Genomic DNA, 16,780 nt, shown 5'->3' with positions numbered 1-16,780 from the left:
AAGTATATTCCACTACTTATCAATGAAGCAAGAGCCCTGTGTTCAGCAGGAGTTAACAGCAAACTTACATCTATGCTAGGGCATTGTGAAACATAGTTATGAATATGAAAGAAATTGCATTGCTAGTATACATTATCATGTTAGTAAAATTTATTAAGTATAGACCTAACTTGAATACACTATTTCCTGAAGATCTACAGAAACCAAGCTGACAAATTTGGGATTTGCTTTTTCACAGGAGCAAGTAGCCACAGCTGCTTATGAAGTCCTAATAGCTCTGTTTTTCATAACAGTAGCAAATCATACTGGAACATACCATATAAGCTTTAATTGCAGTCTTATAAAATAGTCAACAGCATGTATCAAGTCCAGAACCTATGTTCTCTGTTGCAATTATGTTAACTTCAACATTGTATTTTGATGTATCTGATCCAGAGAAAATGAAGAGTTGAATATACCTGTCACTGTGAAATCTTTATCTTCACAAATGAGAAGCAGAATATTTAAGGTCAAGTTTTCAGCAATTCACAGAAAAAAAAGCTTGCACACATTATTTGCATATGCAGAGCAAATAAATGTCATCTTCCTGCACATACAATCACTTAATGTGCTGTCTGTCTCAGGCAAACTGACTGCACTATTTCCTGTTCACAGCATTCTCAAATCTTCCTTGGGCTACACAGAAACTCCAAATCGTAGATGACATCTTTGTTTAAAGCCACCGAAGGGGGACAGTGCTTCAAACAACTACTGGTTATTTTCATGAGAGAGGCTAGAGATGTTTACTGCTTTGTGCAGCCTTTTTTTCCTCTCCCCATGTAAAGGGGAACCACTGCCAGTACGTAAACTTTGTCTAAGGAAGGAAGTTGCATTTTTTGCCCTTCCACACCTTCTGTGAAGGCAGATAGCCCTACACTACTGGGCTCAGTAAAGACAACTCTGCTCGGGCTTAGATCACTATGCTGGAAATGGATCCTGAGTGGTATCCCGAGGCAGGCAAGGATGCAATGAAATATTCTGATGAGACTGTACTGATAACGTTAGCAGGGCTAGAGCATGGATGAGAACGAGTAGCATGAAATTGTTATCAATACTCCTGGCACAGTTTTGACTCAGGCCAGCTACTGCTATGCCACAATTCAAAGCCATATTCCAGGGATTCATATGGGTCAAAGGTTATTCCCAACAAGTGGTTCAAATACACCTCATATAGTCAGATGGGCAAACATGCTAAACACAGACAGATGCTTTGCCATACCTACCAGCTTTTGCAGTGAAGAACAGTCCTTAGTCCATATTATTCACTGAGACAGAGCCTTCAAGTCAGATTAATATGCTGAATGTGAGAAACCTCTCACTTACATGGACTAGGAGTTGTTAAGTATGACTTGCAAGTGACTGAATGACATAAAGTCATATATGAGTTGTGCATCGCACTCATCTTAATTCTCTAGTGAAGGCATCCATGCATCAACCTGTCTACGTTCCTTTTTCCCTTAATAGCACTGCTGAGATTTTTCTTTGAGAATCAGGAAAAGGAGATAGCAGGTAGATGAATATACTCAATTAGTATGCTAATATGCAAATAGTGCACAAATAGTATACTAATAACAGAAAACGTTCTTCTTATTAATGCATTCAGGAAAAAAAATTGATTGATTTGAATAACTCCAGTGAACTTCACAATCTGTGTTTCTGAATAGGAAAATGCCAGATTTGGAATAAGTAGTTGCCTTATGTAGTCTTGGCGTTTTCTCCTGTTCAGAAATGCACACTGTGAAGTTCAATTGAGCTATGCAAATCATCCTGTCTTTTGCTTCTCTTACTAGGCAATTCTTTCTTGATATTCTGAACTACAAAACAGTCTCAATGGTACATGGGATCAACATGTTACTTGAAGAATGGAGATACTCTTAATAAATAATTGTTTGGAATAATTTCTTTCATGCTGAAATTAAAGAACTCCACAAACATAGATAGGGGGTCTGAAGTAAGGAATGAGAAGGAATGAAGCACTAGTGTACACTTCATGGGTTCCTGTTATCACTATGAATACCACAGGTGCATAGCTCAGTCTGAAATGCTATCTAAACTCTGGGTGGCAAATAACTCACATTTCCTCCTTTTGTTTGTCACTGCTCTGTCTGCATGGGAACAATTTACCTGACCTACTAAACATAAATACACCATGAAGCTCTCCTTTAGAAAGGATCACAGCAATTATTACACGGTTAAGAAAAACACCATAATATATCAGCAAAAGAAAGGAATTCGGAAAATAATATTAAGATAGCCAGATGAACAACTAGTCCTAGAAAACAAGTAAAAGGGATTAAAACAAAGATGCTTCTGTGGCTTTGTTTTTATTCGAAAAAGTTGGTTTTACAGCAGGTAATTTAAAAGTACCATCTTGTAACATCCTGTGGAGAGAAAACTAGCTTTCCAAAAGTAATTAAGCGGAGTCTATGTTATTACCTTCACAGTTTAGAACAGGCAGAGAATTGCCTTGTCTCCATCAGGATTTCACAGATGTGGTTAGGAGATACTAGCTGATTTGAAGAAAAAAAAAAACCCACCAAAAAAACAGAAAAAGAACAAGGGAAAGATGTTGAAAACAGCTTCTAAATCTCCACTGTAATGATGGCTAGAGAAATCTGCAGCTGATTTTGACCATGCCAGTTAGCCTAAGTCCAGTGTACCACAGTGCATTAGTACTCCTCCACTCTTGAGAGCTTTGTGTGTGCACAATTTGGTGCTCTTAGGAAGATCCCGTAATATTTTCTGCAATTTTCCCAGGAAAAACACTGATGATCCTGGCTTGGATTTTCACTGCTAAGGTCATAGGTGACCATCTTCCTAAGAATGACATCCAAGCTGCAGCAACATAAATGTAAGAATGAAGAAGACAAGAGGAAACTCCCACAGAACAGTGACTGCTACACTCCTAAGGGAAACGTTATTAATGTGATTGGCTGAGATTCATTATTTCAGGCCTAATTGCAAATAATGACATCTGTCAAAATATTATCTTGATATCATTGGAAAATAAAGTCTTGATCTCTCTTACTTGGTCCATGCATTATGGAAGAAAAGACTGCTCTTATTTTCTATTGACATGAGGACTTTTGGGACAGTTGCCTTTTCTGGTATCACCTCTACTTTAGTCAAGTTATGTACTACTTGTTCATTGTTAAAAGAAGTCTTTTGCTAGGGAAGTTACATTAGCCCTTATAAATTATGTTCTTAAAATAATAATAATAAAAAAGTGCCACTTATACTTTCAAAAAGCTGCTGATTTTTACTCTCCATAAAAAGAAGAAAAAGAAGATAATGTTTAAAAATGACTAAAACTATCCTCTGAAACAACAGGTATCTTTTGTAGCATTTTACAATCAAAATCCATGAAAGTATAGGGTATTAGTGACTGGAAAACAAGGGTAATTAAACTTCCAGGTTTTTGAGTTTTATTTTACAAAAAAGCCCTCTCAAATAGAAATCACTGAAAATAAGCAGACATATTTTCTTCATATATTTTGCTGAAAATAAACTGCATTTTCAGTTATCTTGAGACACTTCTGTGAGAGTTCTTCAAGACATTTTTTGACAGGCTACATAGTCATTGTATTCTAATTGCAATTCTGTTGCCATTAACTCATAATACAAGGAAATTAGTGCTCAAGACAGTACAAAGAAATACAACCTCACTCTAAATATTTAGGTACAACAATAAGTATATCTTTTATTATTTCTTTGCTATAAAAAGGAGGATGGCATATGCCAGAAAAAAAGGAGGACTTGATAATTTGTCAAAAATGAAATAAATAATACAGCATGAATAAAATTGGACTCGGCTAGAATCGACTTCCAGTAAAAGCATTCACTAAGAATTCTAAGTTTAGAGCTTATTCTTATATGAATGTATTAAATTTTTAACTGATATTTACAGTTTCAGACATCCCATCATGGTCTTTTTCCATTACTATGTGAAGTTTCATTTCTGCCTTACTTATTTCAGCTCATTGATATAGTAAGTGGCAGGAGCAAATGATACACAGTGAAATGTATAGCCCAAAATTCTGGCTACTTATAGAACTGGCAGAAAACCTTCAGGTTCCATAAGGCTGCCCTATAGATAAGATTGCCATCTATAATCACGCTCTTTGATCAGAGAATACATATATTTGCATTTATTTTTGAGAAGGACTGATACAAGCAAATATGAGCTTGCCAGAATGACCCTAAAAATGTGCAGAACTTTACAGCAGAAGGTAAGAATTAATTAATCAATAAACTAATTATTAAAAAAGAAAGCCAAGAAGAGAGAGGTAAAATGTTAGACATAAACTTTATCCTAGTGGCACTATGTGGTCAATTATTGACATTCTTTTATCAGATGATGTATTATCAGGCAAAGGAAATCCAATAGTGATAAGCCAGTTGAGCATCAGAAAAAAAAAGTGTTGATACCATAAAGGAAATTCTCAATTATGCTGGAAGGTAAGGATTACTGGAATAATGGTAATACAAGTAGTAAAAATAGCCAAAAAAAAAAAAAAAAAGGAAAAAAATAAATGATCACAAGTAGTCCTGACAAAGGAACTATCAGATTCGAGTGCTCCACAAATAAAAAGCTCAAAATATTTGTTAAAACGTAACAAAAATTTAACTATGCATATGTTGTCAACAGAAGTTAGATTATATGACCTCTACAGATGAAGCCAGAGACACCCACAAAGAATTGGATCGCTAAAGTTACAAAGAAAGAATGAGACTCTAGACTGAGGAAATACTAACAATTATATAATATAGTTATGTAATCTGGATGTCCTACACAGGTCAAACACAATCTCAAAACAGGATAGAAAGAACAATGAAATTCTTCAACAGTCTTCCAGAAGGAACAGTGGAGAAAGTCCAGGTGCCCTTAAGGGAGAATTTCAACAATTTATTACAGGGATTACATGATGTATTTTCCCTAGACTGGAGAAAACTGGATCAGCTAGAAGTCCCCTTTCCTTACATATGGTTAAAAAGACCATAACACTTAGCCACTATTTCTAGAAATGTGACTTATGAGCCAATGACTGAGTGAACAAAAAATCTGGAGGTAATTCAGATTTTTATTTTAAAAATGAATTAATAAACTAATGACATGCTGAGTCCACTGTCTCATTTCTTAACAGATTCTACTTGCAAAGCCAGGTCTATGGCAGATGAATTCACCCTCACAGTATACTACTGTCAGTCTTCCGACCAGTTGGAAACCTGATGATTTCCATGGGATAGAAATCACAAAACTGTATAGAGCTGAACAAATATGGCCCTTTCCCAGAAGAAGCTGGCCATGAGTGCTGAATGGATATGTTGGCAGTATGAGAGTCTGCCCACACTGAGCAAAACACCAGTGCTGGCAAAGAGAGCAAGTAGGGTTTTCTTCAGCCTGATCAAGAAAACAGGTGCACTGAGGAAAGGAGTGCATGGATTAGCACACCAGAAGAAAACAAACAAACAAACAAAAATAAAAAAACACTATTACAAATTTTTTACAGCACAGCATTTAGATTCTTTCTCTTCTATGGTTCTGAACACCAGAAGATCCAGCTCCTCCTTCGGATCATATGAGGCATAAAAAAGCCTCATGATATTATGTCCTGTTTATATGAAAATGAAACGGCACTAATGATAAACTTGGAAAATAATATTAAGAAAGCCACAGAAGACATAACTGTCTTGTGGTGTATAGACACAATATCATCAAACTCATAAAACTGCATCTTTAAAAGTTAAAAAAAAATAGTATTCAGTGATATTATTTAGGATGAAAACTTCATTTTAAAAGATTCAATGTCATCCTTCTTATCACTGTTCTCCTAAGCACCTGGTAGATGTAATTTTTAGAGATTACTTTCATGGCAACTTGAAAGGACTTCAATTTGACCAAATCTGTCAATTGGACTGTTTCATAGAAGCACACAACTGAAGGGGCTGGAAGTGATCTCTGGAGATCATCTAGTCCAACCCCCCTGCTCAAACAGGTTTCCTAGAATTGGTTACAAAGGAAAGTGTCCATGGAATCACAGAATCATAGAATTGTGGTTGGAAAAGGTTGGAAAAGACCTCCAAGATTATCTAGTCCAACTTTCTACCTACCACCAAAACTTCCCCAGTAAACAATGTTCCTTAATACCACATCTAAACACTTCTTGAACACCTCCATGGACAGTGATTCAATCATCTCTCTGGGCAGCATGTTCCAGCACCTGACTACTGTTTTGGAGAAGAAATTTTTCCTAATAGCCAATCTGAACCTCTCCTGGTGGAACTTGAGGTCATTCCCTCTAATCCTATTGCTCATTATGCTGGAGAAGAGCCTGACTAACATCTCAGCACAACTTCTTTTGAATCTCCAGCCTGTCCAGATCCCTCTGAAGGGCCTTCCTACCTTCAAGCAGACTGATGCTTCCTCCCAACTCGCTGTCATCTGCAAACTTACTGAAGGTGCTCTCAACTCCTTGTTCAGGTCATCAATAAGCAGGCAAGTTTTGAATATCTCCAGTGAAGGAGACTGCACTACCTCTTTGGAAAGCCTGTTCTGTCACCCTCAAAATAGTTTTCCCTCATGTTCAGATGGAACTTCCTGTGTTCTAGTTTGTGCCCATTGCCCCTTATTCTTTCACGGGGCACCACCAAAAACAGCCTGGCCCCATCCACTTGACTTCTGTCTTTTTGATATTTACAATGGAATACTTAGAGGGGGATAAGTATTTCTTCATATGGGAGGTGCTCCAGGCCCCTTATCATCTCTGTCATATTCCACTGTACTCCCTCTAGAAGTGCCCTGTTTTTCTTGAACTGAGAAGCCCAGAACTGGAAACAGTACTCCAAATGTGGCCTCACCAAGGCATAGTAGAGGGGGACAACCAACTCCCTTGACTTAATGACCACGCTCTTTGTAATGCACCCCAGGATATCATTGGCCTTCTTGGCCACAAGGGCACACTGCTGTCTCATGGTCAACCTGCTGTCCATCAGAAAACACACGTCCTTCTCCACAGCACTCCTCTCCAGTAGGTCATCCCCTAACCTATACTGATGCATGTAGTTATTTGTCCTCAAGTGTCCTCACTTGCCCTTGTTGAACCTCAGAATGTTTCCCTCTGCCCAGCTCTCCAATCTGTCCTGATCTCACTGAATGGCAGCACAACTTTCTGGTCTGCTAGCCACTCCTCCCAGCTTCGTATAATCAGCAAACTTGCTGAGGGTGCACTCTATCTCTTTATCCAGGTCACTGATGAAGATGTTAGACTGGACCAGATCAATTAACATCAGGCTACTGGCATCCAACTAGACTCTGTGCCACTGACTACAACCCTCTGAGCTCTCCCAGTCAGACGGTTCTCAATCTACCTCACTGTCCAACTGTCCCCACTGTTTCTGTACTTATGTTCTATATCTCAGTTTCCATAATGCTAAAGCAAATTCTTTTCATATGTTTCTTACCAGACAGCCCTAGTTGCTTCGACAAAGTAAACTTTTACCACAGATTTTAATAATTTCCTTCTAATCTCTCAAAAATAGTAAAAAGTCTCTTCCTTCACTTAAATTGGTACCTTTTAGTACCTGTTGTTAATGCCATTCAAAAAACAGGTAAGTTGAAGGAAAGAGAGAATATTTTAAAAATATATTAAAAATATATTTCTCTTAATTGTGAAATATTACTCCAGAAAGGGTTTAGGCAAAAAAAGTGTGGTTCAGAACCCTGAAACACTGAGCTTCAAATGGCACACATTAGAGAAAATAAAAGAAAATCACACAAAACAGACAAAAATGTTGGTTTCAATATAAGCATATTCTATAACTTTAAACGAACAAAAAAAACCAATTAAACAAGTTATCTTTCTTAGGTGCTCTTTATATAAATTCTTGAACACATTTATTTACGTTAGCTTACTCAATTGCTGTTTTTATAAAGAATGAGAAACTTTAAAATAGAAATATTTTCATTAATTCATTAAGAAATATTTATTAATTTGAATGAAAATAAAATGGAGTTCAGAAAAAAAAGTAGTTGCAATGCAGTACATATTCTATGATATGGAGCATTCAGCAGTACTATGTAATGACAGTTTTTAATCTTCTTTTCTTTCACATTAGCCAGCTTAGGGTTCTTTATCTGAAATCCTATATATCACTTTACAAAACCCCTAAAATCTCATCACCTGAATTTAGGGCTGATAATGCACTACCAGAAAGATTAGGTATAGATTCCTATGATGACTGGCCAGAGAGGAGCTTTTTAATTTTTGCAGCATAAAAAGAAGACCAAGCAACAGCTAGCCTTACACTCTATCAAGACTGTAGGAAAATGTTTCCTGAAGTTCATGAACCTCAGCAAAAACTCAGGTGGAAGTATGATTAATATTAGCATTATTGATCAAGGACTCCTAGGATATCAAAGAATTGCTCTCCTTTTACTATGCAAAAACACTCCCACTAACAAATACTCAGACACACCCAGGATCTTTCAAAAATCATATGAGAAAGCAGATGGCTATAAAAATTCAAAGAGTAAAATCTGCTTCACCTCCAGTCAAAAAAAAAAAAAAAGTAGAAATTACTCTACAGATGTTAATAATTGTCTGGGGTGGGAGTCGGGAAAGAGGGAGGCTGACTTCTAAGTAAACAATACAAAGAAAGACAAAGAGGTCCCTGCTGATGTAAAACAATAAAAGCAGTTTTCTCAGCAGTGTCAGCTTAGCAAGCCTGAGGGTCTGTATTTTAAACCCCAGTGGCCTGACGTCACTCACCCTGATGGTGTGTGTGAAGGAAGCTATCTCTCTGCGATGAGCGACCTGAAAAGTGTTTTCAAAGCCCAGTGGGCTAATGTCACTCACACCAAGGGTGGATGGTGGGATCTCTCAGGGTGGCAGCCCGAGGGAAGCAAGCTGCAACACCAGCAGCCTACCATCACTCACTCTGATGGCAGGGGGTCAGCTGGGATTCTTTGGTGGCCTCCCGGGCAATAGTTAAAAAGAAGATTTTGGTTCACATGTCAATGTCTAGCTTGAAAGCAGGGAGTATAAAAAGTGATTTTTTTTTTTTAATTGTAGTTCACAAGTGGCAGCAGTGCAGTCAGGAAGGGGAGTTTCCCTGAGAGGCTGTTTGATTGCATGTGAAGCTTACAATGGAGCTGGTGTTGCCTGGTTTTAATTTTTTTCTCCTGTATGAGCTGAGATGTTTTATTCCCCCATACGAAACAGGGGGGAAAATTAAATCCAGACAGCTCTGACTGCACTTCAAATTTCATATGCAATCAAACAGATTTTGAAAGTATTGTCATCTTCCTTACCAACCTGGCTGTTATATAGTGGATGTAAACAAATACTAAAATTCCCAAACACTGTGTTCTTACAGTCATATGGTCACTCATCTTTTGATGCAGAAATTGACATTTGGTACAAAATCTGTTAAACTTATCCTGGGTCTGAAAGTACAGTGAGGTTTGAAAATGGATACGTAAGAGAAATAGTCTTTGTCCCAGTGCAAATACTCAAAAAAAAAAAACCAAAAAAACCTGTAAGTGTAACTGCAGCCAATATTTCATCAGAGGTAGCCCTCCTGTTGCCAGAATATTTTTCAAACTAAAACTGATGTTGAAAAAAACTAAGTTCCATTCATTAATATGAATAACTTTGTGCATTTTAAGCAACTGTCATGCTTATTTATATGAAGGGTCAAACTGCAAGCGTTATCCAGCACTAAAATAATTGCTTCTGAACATAAAGGTAATAAAACCAACACAACGACATGGAACTGAGAATACATGTAGCTGTATGATTAGTTTGCTTGTGTATTGTACCCCCTTTCTACCACTGTTTTGCCACATAAAGCTTCCAAAATCTTTAAGAATGATGCTATTGTTTTCTCTATAGCTTCTCCAAGCCACCCAGAATAAAATACAACAATTCAAAACAACAATTCATTAAGAAATATCTCTAGATTTCTCATTTCTAACTGCAGTTTGAGACTGCAATAGTCTATGAATTTATTTCCTTGGGCATGGAATAAAGCTGTTCAACCTTACTTTTAAAGTTTTCTTCTCAGATTCTCACAATGTGTGCTGCTCACATATGTCAAGAGAAAATACGATTCTAACCCTGCATAGTTAAGCTAATAAGCTTTCTCATAGAGTGAGACAATAGGAACTGTGAGCATACTGTACAGCACAATAAGTGCTGGCACATAAACTGTTTCGGTCTGGAGGGACAGTGTTTCACAGTATATCAGTGACAGAAGACCAGCTTGCAGCCAGAATTATGAATGAAAAGTTTAAGCCTTCATGAAAGTATGGACTTCGAATGATTCTTTTGTGGTCACCTCAAAAATTGACTTATTGTATTATTTAGGAGAATAGGGCATTTAATATTTTATTTTCTAGGACAGAAATCAATTAGTTTAACCCAAGATGCAACAATTCAGTAGATTTCATATATACAAATACATTACATATATGAATACATTACACAAAGCCAATCAGATAAAATAGTATACACCCAACTTAAAACTATGAAGGAGTATCTTAGAGGTTTGTTTGTAGTGGGAAAGAGAAAAACTCCTATCTCTCGCCCCTTCTTGGAGACCAGACTTCAAGGGAACTGTTGGTGCATATTAATTTCACAGTAAACTGTGTACTTGGAATTGCCACACATGCTGTCTCTGGAGAGCTATGGATATTTGTCTAGTCTCTTGTGTTTGTGACTACTATACAATAATACTTCAGCAACAAATGCTATGGTTACATTTATATTAGTAAATAAACACTCAAAGGACCCTTTTGTACCCCTTATGCAGTTCAGCTTACGTGGCACAGCTCACATCCACAGAACTAAACTTTCTCCTTTTCTCCCCTGCTCCAAAAAAACAATCCAAAACCCAGACTGGCCTCATCCACACTGCTTATTAGGAACAGTCCCCGGTCCACGCTGGTTCCCAGACTGTTTGTTTGGGACGGTGCTAATTGGCCTGAGCAGAAACCTTTCCAGGGACTATGCTAGCAATTAGCAGCACGTTCACTTGCGCACATGCTCAAGCCCATCAGGCACTGTGATCTAGCAGAAGACAGTCCTGTTTCTGCAGCTGCCAAAGGCAGCTCCTGATTTTGGCACCTTCCTCTAATGGATTCAGTTAATAGAGTGACAGATCCAAGCTCCAGCTGCCCTGTACTACCCTGTCCTTTCCCCATCACCAACAGGAGAGGTAGCAGGAAAAGCAGGAGTTCAAAGAAGTGAGCCGTAGGAAGCATCCATGTGAGGATCAAACTGCTGCTCCCATCTCTGACAGTGAAAGAAGACAGCAGATGCAAACCCCCTGAAACCTGAATCTACCCCAAAGGTCTTCAGATGAGCTCTGGTTATCTGAAAACTGACAGAGAGTAGATAGACTCAAACAGCCTGCCCCAGTTTAAACAGCTTGCCTCAGTTTACATTTGGACCCTCAAGAACAACTGGCCTCACCAAACCATTCTTTAGCAGCTGATGTCTTTGAACAGCTTAAATCTCCCTCTGCTTACAGGATGAGACAGATTTCTCCCAGCTGAGCCATCACAAAATGTACAAGTTTAGATTAGCAGAAGTGAATCTGAGTTGGTATGCTGGCGTCCTATAACCTGCCATCATTCAGGCAGCAACAAGGGAGGAATAAAAATTATTGGGTTTCTGAGGTGCAGATGTTCTTACTCTGTATGTGTATGAAGATTCAGTGTGAGAGAGAACATGCATTATTAGATACATAACCGATACAGATAAACAAAAAACACAGAAACCTGGGGGAACCGTTTTTCAAAGCCTTCTCTAAAAATACATGAAGAAAAATTAACAAAAGCAAAGGTTCCTCATATTCTCCCTCCTATACACCTCCACATAGGCCATGTTCAATTCATCACTGCTACAAAGTTACTCCTGCTGTCTGCCTTACTACATCTGATTTTGACCATATCCACTAATGATGGAAAAATTCCATTTAAATACTCCTGCTCATAAAACTACCCAAATGGTAAACTACTTTCCTTTCTTTGTTTGTACTATGTTGTCCAGAACGATTTTTCACTTTTCTTCTTCTTCTGCATAGCTGCTGTTGTTTCGAAAGAGAAAAATATTATACTTCTTCATTTCCCCATAATTCAGTAATATTTGATGGGAAGAAAGTGTAGAGAATTACATATTTGAGTGGGAAGTACTAACAGAATGATTTACAACAGAAAATGTTTTGCAACCTTTGCCTAATACAAAGACTATGAAATAGTGGCTCCAGGTCTGACATTTAATTAGGATTATATAATACAAGCATGTGGCTTGTTTGTTCTCACTGGAAATTAATGTTCTGTTGATTTGATAACTGCAGAAGAAATGTGTTAAAAAGTTTGTTTAACTTTCACTAAAACTATAATTCTTCTGTTTTACTTTATTTGAGACAGGGAAATGCTGAGTCCACTTGCTTGTAGAATTTTTGTATCTGATTCTGTGCTGTCAAAATAGAGAACAAGGCTGGCTTCACCCAGAGCAGCTCACAAACTATTAGACAAAACATCTCCTCCTGCTGGAAATTCACAACTTTTTGTCCAACACTAAGTATTTTTCCAAACAACTGTTTACATGGGTTGATAGTGGTAGGACAAGGGGGAATGGTTTCAAACTAAGGCAGAGGAGATTTAGGTTAGATGTTAGGAGAAACTTTTCACTCAGAGGGTGGTGACGCACTGGAACAGGTTGCCCAGAGAGGTCGTAGATGCCCCATCCCTGAAGGCATTCAAGGCAAGGCTGGATGTGGCTCTGGGCAGCCTGCTCTAGTGGTTGGCAACCCTGCCCAGGGCAGGGGATTGAAACTAGATTATCTTTCAAACCAGGCCATTCTATGATTCTGATGTATCAGTAAAACTGAAGGTGAAACTTTAGGTAAGCTTTATTCCCCTCCCTCCCCCCCAACCATAACATTTTTCAATATTAAAAGTAAAGTATAACAGTATTAAGAATCCAGATTTCTCTTCCCCAGAACAAAAAACTCACATTATTACAAATCCCGCTCTAGCACTCTGTATTTGCACTACACATTTCCAAAAACTCTAGGTCATTTTAGGTTTTGGCACTGAACATAACAGTATCTGACTCTTTCTTTATAGCAATCTGTCTTCTTCAACTATGAATGAGGCATCGTATTCCAGGATGCAAGTACCGTTAGCAACTTGCGTTTTATAGCCCTTTCTGACAGCTCGCACGCACCCTTCCCGCACACTCCCTGCCCCCTCCCTCTCCCGCTCGCCTTCGCGTTTCCTGTCTGGGCGGAGGAGGTTTGGCCCAGCGACGACGCCGTCCCGCAGCGGCTGCGGCGAGCGTCATGGCGGCGGCTCTCTCAATGTCAGCGGCTCTGAGGCACCTTGCGGCGGGGAGCGGTGCTGCCGCGGTCCGCCTGTCGCCGGCCAGGTAATGAGCACCGCGGGCGCTCGCCCGCCGGCAGCGCGGCCGTCCCGTACCGACGGGCCCGCGGGGAGGCCGCGCCGCGGCGCTCGAGACGCCTGAGCCGGGCCTAGCGCTTCGCTGCGGTCCGCCTCGGGCGCTGGGCTGGCGGCGCGCTGCGGGGCCTCTCCGCGAGCAGGTGACCGGCATAGGCCTTCCCGCGGGGCCGGGTCTGTCGGCCTGCGCCTGTCCTTCCGCCCCGTGACCGCCCGCCCCGCGTCCTTGCGGCGCCCGGAGGCCGCAGCTCTTGGAAACTATCGTTACCGGCTTCCCGCCGACTCCCCCTCCCCTGGCCCCGTTCTACTCTGAGGCTTCTCCTCCTCCACAAGGCCTTTGGCGTTTTCGTAGGGGATGCATGCCTCATCTTTCACTGACATTTCACTGTCATCCTTGAAATAATGCTGGAAACCACTCAGTAATTTTTGCTGGCGCTTTTTAAAATTTTTTTCTTTGCTTGTTTGTTTTCTTTGAAAGACTTTATTAAGGACTTGCTTCATGGCCCAGCTTGTGGTTGAATAGTTGTGCCCGTGTTCTGTGTGTGTAAAAGGTTTTGTAAGATCTCTTCTGATCAGGAAAGCAGGTGAAGTTCACTGCTGTTTACTGTGAAGGGTTTGCTTTCTTTAGTTAGTGAAAATAACAGTAATTATTTCATATGCATATGCATGTTTTCTGTGTATTTATTTACTTCAGTCTACACACGGAAAACCACATACACACATACCGAGATAAAAGTACTACAACCATACTGTTTCATTTTTAACCTTTTTATTTGACCCTGACATTGGTTACTGCTCCCCTTTAAAATTATACCTGTTTTACAGTGCTGAAATTCAACAGACTCATAAAAATGTTCTGTAGTCTTTGAATATGAAATTCAGAACTCATCTCTGCTGATGCAGAAACTTCTTGTTAGCACCTGACTGCTTTTTTCTGTCCTCCTTTCCATTTTCTGTAGTGTTGACTCAAAAGGTTTCCTGCACTGTGTGGTACACGCAAGCAGTCAACTCATCCAGGTTAAGAATAGTTTTGTTTGTTTGATTGAATCAGTTTTCTAAGCATCTATTCCAAAACAAATAGAAGGATGTAGTAGAGGTGGGAATGAACAGCACAGAGATATGTGGTAGGGATTCTGAAATTGTTTCTTCTGGAATAGGATTTGCTCCAGATTTCTGCCCTGCTTCAGAAGGAGAGTTACAGTATTATCAAACTTTATTTTTTATTTTTTTACTAAAAGGGATCTTGGAGATATTTGCCTCAGGGGTAGCTGAATATATGTTTCACATTCTGTGGGAAAGTAGCCTGATTATAAATCTGCAAGGTTCCTTGAGAAGAGGCAGAGAGAAGCACTGCAAGTCTCTTTAACTTAGTTTAACACATTTTTACAATCGTTGTGTGCTAGAAAACTGAGAATAAAATTTTCCTTGGATCCAGCAGACCTAGAGTTCTGTGTCCAGTTCTGGGCTCTCTAGAACAAGAGAGACGTGGAGCTACCAAGAAAGAGTTGAGCAAAGTGGCCAAAAAGATGAGGAAGGGACTGGAGCCTCACTTCTCTCCTATATGGAAAGGCTGAGAGAACTGAGACTACTCAGTGTGGAGAAGAGGATTTAGCTTGCAGGAGGTTCTTATCAGTATGTAGAACAATCTGATGAGTTGATTAAAAAAAAAGATTTGAGTGAGGTTCTTCAGTGGTGTCGAGTGCCAGGAGAGGTGGCACTGGACACAAACTAGAACACCTTAATTTCCTGCTGAACACTGAGCAAAACTGTTCATTGTGGGTGATGGAGTACAGGCACAGGTTGCCTGCAGAGGCTATGGAACCTCCTCCTTTGAGATCTTCAAAAGCCACTTGGACCTGGTTCAAGCACCTTGCTCTGGGTATCCCTGCTGGAGCTGGGGTTGGACTGGGAGGTCCCTGTCATTATCATCTGTTTTAGGATTCATGGACATGTTGAAATTACAGATTCATGCTGTTTGCTGAAATTACAGGAGTAATGTAGTTTATTGTTTGCTCACTTTAGGATTAAAGTTTAAAACTTAAAGCATCAGTTTTATTTGCAGTGTTTTTTGCTTTTTTGTTTGTTTTGCTTGCACAAATTCTAATAGTTCTACATTTTTTGAAACTGCATTTACACAGTAAGATAGCTGCCTTCTGATTCTGAAAACAGTTCCCAGGAAAATCTTCCAATACTGGCAAGAGATTCTGTTCTAATTTCCATGAGTTATGTTTGTTTCTTACAAATTCATAGTACATCTTCCTCTTGCACCAAGTATATAAATTTATCAGTTTGAAGGTTAAGTGCTTCAGAATACACTTGTTCTAATGGCTTAGTGATTCTGAACTCATGACTGTTAACAGAACTGGGAAGTAATTGTTCAGCCCTAAATTAAGAGTAAATACAGCATTTCTAATATCTTTAGGAAATGATGCGTGTTTAGCTAGAGTTGCTGAAGCAGCACTTACTGAGTCTGTCCTTCTGTCTAATCATGAGCCTAGTAGACCACTAGCAGCTGGGATTGTGGTTTTGAAGCTTTCACAATGTAAGATCTATTGTTTCATGATCTTAAAATTACCTTGAATGTTTTTATCTGAATTTGATCCCAGTGGGAAGGAAGTACCTTATGTGCCTGCCTTTCCGAATTACGTGAAGTCAGACCACTCAGTTACCATCAGCCAGAATTTGATTTAAGGATATAATTGAAATAGTACAGTTCCATGTGAATAGGAAGAAAACAAAGAAGAGGCTCTCTTAAATGTCCTTGACTTGGGAAAGATCAGTTTTGCATGGAATTGGAGAGTATGGGTAGGTTGAGCTGGAAAAAGAGAACTTAAATGCTCTCTGTATTTAAAGAACAAACAAATATATTCTAAACTGAGAATCAGCTATTAATTCCAAAATCACTTAGAATTTCAGAGTCCCATTGTCTCACAAGATATCCCTGTCATGATATAAAAAATCATTTCTGTTGTAGAAGCAGAATGTTTTGTATTTGCAGGTGTAATACTTGGCTATACAGTTCACACATTTTATAATAATGGATTGTTCTTATCACTTTTCTTTAATAGGTAATGATTTTTTAAAATTTATTACTTGTTTCTTGAATTGTATTGTAAAGACTGTAAGGATGATCAGAAATGTTCTGCTAATTTATCATAATAGACACCTGAAGTTAGGACAGTGAGGAATTATGGACATTTGTATAGTAGAAAGCCTGTTACTCAGTTCATGCCATATGCTCAAGAGAATGACAAAATCTGGGATGCCATTTAAATA

At 39.0% G+C, this 16,780-nt stretch overlaps 2 protein-coding genes across 2 annotated transcripts in view; both read left to right on the top strand.

Moving 5' to 3' along the window:
* Positions 1 to 5,428, top strand: part of ITGA1 (integrin subunit alpha 1) — a 318,815-nt gene extending 313,387 nt beyond the window's left edge. The window contains exon 31 of the transcript XR_010622425.1: positions 5,419 to 5,428. The gene's annotated coding sequence lies outside the window, so the exon portion shown is untranslated. The remainder of the gene's footprint in view (positions 1 to 5,418) is intronic.
* A 7,927-nt stretch (positions 5,429 to 13,355) lies between these two features.
* NDUFS4 (NADH:ubiquinone oxidoreductase subunit S4) overlaps positions 13,356 to 16,780 on the top strand; it is a 43,414-nt gene continuing 39,989 nt past the window's right edge. The window contains exon 1 of the mRNA XM_065739866.1: positions 13,356 to 13,475. Coding sequence (XP_065595938.1) covers positions 13,390 to 13,475 — 86 coding nt within the window. The 5' untranslated portion in view covers positions 13,356 to 13,389. The remainder of the gene's footprint in view (positions 13,476 to 16,780) is intronic.

This window comes from Cyrtonyx montezumae, unplaced genomic scaffold (assembly GCF_038088225.1).
Source record: "Cyrtonyx montezumae isolate F1298 unplaced genomic scaffold, pur_monq_1.0 scaffold_25, whole genome shotgun sequence".
Classification (NCBI taxonomy): domain Eukaryota; kingdom Metazoa; phylum Chordata; class Aves; order Galliformes; family Odontophoridae; genus Cyrtonyx; species Cyrtonyx montezumae.
This window is presented reverse-complemented; position numbering and strand designations above follow the sequence as displayed.